Source organism: Etheostoma spectabile, chromosome 2 (genome assembly GCF_008692095.1).
Source record: "Etheostoma spectabile isolate EspeVRDwgs_2016 chromosome 2, UIUC_Espe_1.0, whole genome shotgun sequence".
In the NCBI taxonomy this organism is placed as follows: Eukaryota; Metazoa; Chordata; class Actinopteri; order Perciformes; family Percidae; genus Etheostoma; species Etheostoma spectabile.
In genome coordinates this window covers 25,190,384-25,198,467 of record NC_045734.1, presented here as the reverse complement: position 1 = coordinate 25,198,467, position 8,084 = coordinate 25,190,384, and the positions used below count along the sequence as shown (strand labels likewise).

General features: G+C 38.9%; 1 protein-coding gene across 2 annotated transcripts; it reads right to left on the bottom strand.

Annotated features, from left to right (window-relative positions):
- Positions 1-558: 558 nt before the first annotated feature.
- Positions 559-7,801, bottom strand: LOC116697563 (cell division cycle 37 homolog (S. cerevisiae)). 2 transcript variants are annotated; one of them, XM_032528855.1, is made up of 8 exons: positions 7,484-7,801; positions 4,998-5,294; positions 3,770-3,875; positions 2,873-2,988; positions 2,646-2,768; positions 2,333-2,515; positions 916-987; positions 559-751 (listed from the first exon to the last, which is right to left on the bottom strand). In XM_032528855.1, the coding sequence occupies exons 1-8, from the start codon at positions 7,598-7,600 to the stop codon at positions 641-643; spliced, it is 1,125 nt and encodes a 374-aa protein (XP_032384746.1). In that variant the 5' UTR covers positions 7,601-7,801; the 3' UTR covers positions 559-640. The 2 variants fall into 2 exon arrangements, with proteins under 2 accessions (XP_032384746.1, XP_032384754.1); XM_032528863.1 differs by having other exon boundaries at positions 7,435-7,741.
- Between the last annotated feature and the right edge of the window lie 283 nt (positions 7,802-8,084).

Sequence of the window (8,084 nt, the reverse complement as noted above, 5' to 3'; positions counted from 1 at the left end):
TAAAAGGTTTCTAAAAGATCTTAAACATTTCTTTACTACAAGTTCTCATTATTTGGTGGCTGACATGTAGGCAGCTAGCTTTCTATCTGAAATAAGCAAATATTGGCTGATTTATCATCCCAGTAAGTTTATCAGCCAACTAGTAGTTCCTACTATAACAAGGATACACACTCAAAACAACAATAAACAATTCCTATGTCACTTTCTAGTTGAATCAACCCCTTTGAAAAGGTCTCAATAAAAAGCAAACTTGGAAACACTGAAGTTCCCAAATGGAAGTCACAACTGTAACAACTGTTTTCTGAATACATTGGCCTAGAGTCTAACAATTTGAATGTTGACGACACTTTGTTTTGGAGTTCCCTATTCAATTTAATTCAGTGGTCTTAAAATGCACCAATCACAAACATGATAAGACGTTCCCCATATATACAGGCTTCTGATGTAGTTTATGGGCTGTCTGGCCCTAAACAGACTTGAGATGGCGCTGTTGACCGCAGTAGGGCAACAGACGCAGGCGGATGTTTTTCAAGAAGAATATACTTGCACATTATGTTGGATATATTCAGTATAACAGTACTTGCACACTGTTGCACAAAAATTAATTGTTAAACATTGGAATGTTCTCAATTCTCTTATTCTAATTTTCTTCCTCATCCTCTTCGTCGTCTTCCTTTTCATCATCACTCTCTCCAGATTCAGGGACCCACAGTCCAGAGGCAATACACCTCCTGAGGTGGTATTTTCCTTCCTGTAGAGAGAAACACAGTCACACCAGTTCGAGACACAGAATGAAGAAAATGAACAAACTTAGTATGTCGTGCTGATCAAAGACACCCTCTGGCCTTCTTTAACTTTTTTATATTGACTGGAAATTAGCATTTTAGGCCGAGGCTCAGTTACAAACACACTCACCTCCAGGTCCAGTTTGCGAATAGCTTCCTGTAGCATCTGAATGTTCTTCTCATCAAAGCTCTTCTGCATTTCCTATAATACAAAAGAAATAATGTCTAGGATGGCCCACTAAACATACTGTACTGAACTCACCTCTGCCAATTGAGGTCTCAGCACTATAATTGAGAGAGTTTAGAGAAAATACTTTTATTGTCAAGTTTAAAACAGATTGCTCTTGCGTACACCCTGCATTCATAACTTTGTCAATTGGAACTAATTTTATTATGTTTAATCTCAAGGAAAGTAGATAATGTTATTTACCTTGCACACAGAGAGCTCACGCCTGACTGCTGGACTCCATTCTGCTCAGCTGTGTATTGACTTCTCCGATTATCCAAATGGCAACACGGTTCATATCAATAGACGGACACTACAGACGGGTTTTAAAATCTGTGGAAAAAATGTGTTCTCTTGCACCGACTACACTGCTGTCAAAGTAGAAAGATCTTTCTAAAAAGCTCATTAACAGGATGTGAACTTTATGTGACGGGAAAGTAAATTTGTTCAAAACAGAATATGAAACAAAAATTTAAATAAATGTAGAAAAATAAAAATAAATGTGGCATGAATGTCAATACCTTCCTTCTTAAAGAACCACATACTTTTACATTATTCACACTATTAAACAATACTGTAAACAAAGTCAACTTCATATGTTTCTCCCTAATACTCAAGAATTTAAAAACCAAACAATGCAATAACTGCCCGGAGGACTGATCTGCAGTATCGACTTTTCTGGCTTGTAGCCTCACCCGCTACACCAAAACAAGGTGGAAACTGTAAACTGGAGGAAATGGGAGACACTCTAACAGGCCTGATGTTTTCCAGTGTAGCCCCAGGAGATGTAGAGCAAGCCAAACAACCACATTTTAGTTGCAGTATAAGGTTATATCAAATATCGCTGACATTCGTTTATAGTGAACATGAGTGTGAAACCTCCTATTTTCTATACAGACTTATTTGGAACTTACCAACCAGGATTTATTGTTTGTCCCACCATGTTACCTATTTTTTCAATTATTTATTTTGCATTTTACTTTATAGTTTCACATGTAAACAGTGCTGACCACTGTGGCTAATTTCTTAGAACTTCCTGTATGAATGTGTGTAAAGCATTATTGTGGAACCCATGCAACTTCTAAGCAAGACCCACCCTTTAATAGTATTCACACCCTTCTATTGGCCAGGCGTCCATCCTTACGCATGTTAAAGGAACACGATTCGTTCAGGTCCTATCCCCTGACTTGTCGGCTATCCTAACCTTAACCACTAATGGTCAATGACTAACCCCAACCAATCAGGCTGCTTCGCAGGGCAGGACTTGCCTAGAGGTTGCGTGGGAACCATAATAACCTAAAAGCATTTGTGAATGGTTTACCTTTGGCAGTGATTCATAGACCTCTACAGGGTCTAAACCACCTGGGCCCAGTCTTTTCTGCCTCTCTTCTTCCTCTAGCTCCTTCCCAGCACTCTCCATTTGCATCTGCGCACAGCTGCGGATCCGCTCCTTCAGCAGCTCCAGCTCACGGTCAAACTCATCTAGGTACGGCTTGTCTGCAGTCTGACATGGACACACAAACACACTAAAAATGGCCAAATTCCCACAAATATTACAACAAAAAATAACTTTCCCCATGGAAAGCGACCACACAGACAAAGATGCAGGAGAGCACGTTTTGGTAACTACAGACCTTGATCTTTGAAAAGAATTGTCGGAAGCAGCCTCTTGCATCGATCTTAAGCGTCCGAGCTAAATCCAAGATGAACTGCATGACGATGGCCTGGTGGGCCACCTGCTCCATTAGTGCGTGTTTCTGCAAGTACATGAAGAATTACCAAGGCTCTACCTGGCTGATTCCGTTGTTGCTTTTTTTAACCAGAACATGCATACGGCACATACTTTTCTCACAGCACTCACCTCATCTATCTCAAAGTCAATACAGATGACAACAAGGCAATTAGCCGTCTCTTCACATACCAGATGCGGGTTGTCTGACAGAAACGTCTGACTGTCATCCCAGCGCCGCAACATACCTGGTGCAAACACAAACACGTCCATGAGAATTCAAATCGAGGTCCAGAGGTTCTGTTTTCAACACAGGCAGTCAAATGTGTTCTGCGTTGTTTGGTGACTTACAGTAAAATGGACACGCCATGTACCCTGTTCAAAAATGGTAATTTCTTTATGATAATTGATGATTCATGCCCATGCAAGGAACTACAAGTCAGGATATTTGTTCAGCTGCTTTGAGTTTTGACCTTTTCTAATCTCTTTTGAGCCCCCCAACATTATGAAAATTCGTCACAATTTATCAATTTGTAGCCATCAGACTTACAAAGTTATAAATACCCCATCATTTAGTAACACAACCCCGACTTGAAGGCACTATATGCTACAAAAATAGACAACGAACGTAGAACCACTCGAACCCTAAAGTTACCGCCAATTTATACATTTATCCTTGTACATAACATTTTACATTTATTCCCTTATATTAGTATACAGTGCAACTTTAGTACCCCACAATGCAACGTACAAAATTTACAATCTATGCACACTAACTACCATTATGTATTAAAAACAGGTAAAAAAGTAAAAAGGAAAACTTGAATGACTGACAGAATTCTCTATAAAGTAATGTGTGAACAGTGAATGAGTGAAATACTTTGCACACAGCCCATAAGCGGTTTGGTGTCTTTGAAAATCTCGTGACTAGAGATCAAAATAGGGAGGTTTATACGGCAAGATAAAGGATACATTTTAAAGAAAGAGACGCTGTGAGGGATCAGGATTAAAAAATACAACAAAGCATACCAAAGTGTTTGATTTCGTTTTTATACTTCTCAGCAAAGGTCTTGTGCTTCTCCACCTTTTCCTCCTCTGTTTCCTCCTTAGTTACAGGTTTGATGTTAAGTACACTCTGGAAAACAAGAGAAAGAAAACCAATGAACCCTAAAGGGATGAAAGACCCTTATAAGAGGAGATGAGTCTCTGTGTTTTACAGTCTGACACAGAACACAAACAAAGATTACCTGGACCAGAATAGAAGCTGAATGGGAAAGGGATTTAGGTGTGGAACTCACTGAGGATAAGTGGCAGGACAGTTTGGAATGTACACGCCTCCTCACTGTGTATAAGACACGGGTTGATGACAAATGTTGGATGTCTTAATTTGCTTATTTGTCATAGTTCCTTGTGTAGTTACATACATACCTACATACATACTGTACATACATATATACAGTACATACATACATACAAAAAATTAAGACTGTTCTCTACACGCCACTTGCAGTGCAACAGGAAAAAACACCAATCTTACCATACTTATCACCAAGAGTTCATACATAGACTTAAATATATAAGGATGTTGTATCATTCCTGCCCCTTGAAAAAAATAAAAATACAAAATGCATAAAGCTCAAGTTTTATTGATTTCATTGAAACATTTTTATTTCAATGATAGCACTGCACTGTATTGAAATTATTTGCCTTCTGTTATTATATTCAAGAGTATCCGTTACGCTACTGAAGTGTGTTGTCCCTGTCCAATCCTGTTTTTATTTTCATATTCTGTGCTTATGTTTTAATTGTTAGAGCCTTGTGGGAGGAGGGGGGGAATGTGTACACTTTTTTCCTCTCATCTAGCCATTTTTGTATTATCATTTTTTCAAAAAATGCTGAATAAAGTTTGGAAAAACTAAAACAGAGGAACCTGGAAACAGACAAGTCACACTAGTCTTTTATTGTGACTGTTAATGCCACTCTTATCCTAACCCCAACCGGCCGTCAGACACCGCCTACCATGAGCCTGGGTCTCTCCCAGGTTTCTTCCTAAAGGGGAGTTTTTCCTCGCCACTGTTGCTTGTTCTGGAGGGAACTACTAGAACTGTTGGGTCCTTGTAAATTATAGAGTGTGGTCTAGACCTACTCTATCTGTAAAGTGTCTCGAGATAACTCGTTATAAATTGATACTATAAATTAAATACAATTGAACTGAACTAAATCTCGCAAATATTGTGCCCTCGGTGCCATGCCATACCTTGCTGAAACCTTCTTTGCTGATAGTGTCAACATCCCAGGGCAGTTTTTTTTTTTCCCGTTGGTATTCTTCGATCATTTTCTCAAAAGACTTTTCGTCCTTCTTCAGTTTTCTGACCTCGCCCTGGACTTTCTTTATCTCGGCCTCTCTCTCCTCATCCTCCTCTCCGTCGTTCCTTCCTTCTTCCAGTTCTTTAAGTCGTCCCTGGGCTTCCTCCAATTGCTTCTTGCATTCTAATAAGTTATTCTCCAGATCTTCCCCTCTCTGCTGAAACTCAGCCATTCTCTCCAGCCGGGTCTGTTGTGGCAGGCCACAGTGAATGAGAGTAAAGAGATAAGTGGGAAAAAAAAACATAAGACAAAGATGGTGGGAGTTGAGGAGACGGTGAAGAGGATTGGTTAGGGAGAAGATGCTCAAATGGGAAATTAGAAGAAAACTAGAAGACAACTAGAAGACAGACATTCAAAACAACGGTGTTCATGACCGAAAGAAAGAGAAAAAAAAGGCTGTACATGACAGAGAACTAAACCTAGAGTAGCCATCTTTTATCTAAAACAAATAAACAAATCAGTGCCTGATGTGGGAAAAAGATCTCAAATATCTTGGGAAATATTAGTTGTAACTATTGTTGCTGGGCAATGGAATATGTTAAGACGCACGAATCACAATGCCTTGTTCTGACTCATGTGGTTATCTCTAACCAATAACAACAAATTTGAGGTTCAGTATCATTGATAATGAACCTCATGCGCCAGTGTACCAGCCCATAACATTTCAAACATATCCAGCGGTATTTTTTGTAACTTTCCCAAATCTCAGCAGGCTCTGATTCTCTGGCATCAGATAGGAAGGAATTTCTCGGAAAAAATACTGGAAAAGAAAACAGACAAGGGAAACCAGAGAGAGTGCTGGAGACTACAAGCCGCTCTAGACCGTTCACTTAACTAATCATGTGACTGGCACCAGCTAAGCCTATTATCGACACAGAACCAGATCCATACAAAATGAGCTTGACCAATGCAGTTAGCAACCATACTAGTTCCATAATCCATTTTTTAAATAATTTACATAGTAGTACATCATTTACACCTCACAATTTGATGACGTTAGGTTGGAAGCAGCTAAGGGATCGCAAGATTAATCTGCAGGGCTTTTGGGACAACTATCAAAATGTAAGAAAAATGTTTATGTATGCAACTGCTGACAATAGTTACAGGTAGACATTCAAAGGGGTCACATGCCAAGAGGGTTGGAAATGAGTTTCCAGGGTAATGTAAATGCAGTTGGTTGATGTTATTTCTACAGCCTGACTGATACTTGATTTTTGAAATTGATCTATCAAATTTCAGAGTTTAAAAAAAATAAATCTTACAAAATGCCTATTTCAGGGAATTTTTAATTTTTTAACAAAAATATAGGTACGCCTACAACTTAAACATTTTCATAAGAATCCTTTAAGTTGTGTTGATTTGGCTGTTGAACCTGTGTACTTTACTGACAGAAAGGTTTTACAGTGCTGTCTGATTGAAACTGTAGTTAAACCCTGAAGGCGACACCATAGCTAAATTACCTCAAACTAGTTGATCAAATAATCTTAACTAAAGGTCTACTTATTAGCTTTTTTCAGAACTTTTGACAATATCTTATGGCATTCATCAGTGAACGGAGAAGGATAATGACATCCGTGAGGTCCAGAAAATGCTTCACTTATTTCAACAAATTATTATTTCCAAGATATTTGGTTTACACTATACCTCAAAACATAACTTTGGCCTTTCTGCACTGCATTTTTTGTTACTGATCAGCTGACATCAATGCCATAACAGAATAATCAAGAGGTGTTACCGACTATAAAAATAAAGGTGTTACACAAACTATGTACTCATCACTGCTACCAATGAGGATTTTGAGCTGTATAAATTACACATACATTTGTCATGGTCACATACTATTTTGATAGCTGCTGCCAAAAAGTGATCTTACATAATGCTTAGATTGGGTTAGGAGATACCACAAACATTGTAATGATAGTTAGATATGGTAAAAAAAAATTTATAGCTGTTATAGCAAACTGGTAGTCCCTATTAGAGCACTTAGCTGTCAATACTGTCAACCCTTCAGTCTTTTCTAGTGTTTTCTTTGGCTTTCTCCTAATTTGACACCTTTTCATTTGTGGGTGGCTCATTTTATTCTACCTATTTTCAGATTATGTTTTCTTCGCCTCTTCCATCTCCCTCTTTTTCCATTTCTTATTCCTGTAAAGCACTTTGCAAATGTGTTTGCGTGCCAATTATTTAGCCAACAGATCCTTTAGGGTCAGAGAACCTGACAGGTCACAGATTTTTGTGTAACACCTGTTGGTCATTCTCTGTGTATGTAGACTCCTCTGGTTGTCGGTTAGGCTACTAGTTAAGTCACTTCTACTGGTAAAACTAACCAGGTATAAGAATCCAAACTTCACGGCTACTACAAGTTTCACTGCTGACCCGGTGTCTCATTCTGAACAAGCTCGGCGTGTCGACATACGGATTGGTCACATCTTCGTCGTCAGACACGTAGATGTGATCCCAGGCGCTGTAGTTGATGCCCGCTCCGGTGCTCATCTTTACGGCTCTTTCTGCCCTCGGCTCTGCGGGTTTTCAGTGTCAGTTACAGAAGAGGGAGGCTGCAGCTATGTACAGCTGGGACAAAACACCGATAAAACGGCTGCAAACTGGACAGAAATTGATAGTTTCCCAACCCTCTTAGCGAGGTAGGCAGCCACACAAGCCGTTGCCGATATCTAACTGCAGCTCCGCGCGAGCCGTTAATCCAATCAATACACGTCATCAAGAGGCGCGGTTCGGGTCGATAACTTACATGAGTGTGTAGGCTTTAATGAAAAGTCTTTTTTTTTCTTTTTCTTTTTTTTTTACGTTTTTAACATTAATAATATCATTCTGTTGACTTATTGCAATAAAATGTAGCTATTAGATAGTTTGAGAACCTGAACAGATACTGGACAAAATTGTTTAAATATTTTTTTTTTTACATTGGAAATGGTGTGTCTTGTATATACAGAGTCATTTTAATATCCCACTGTGTATA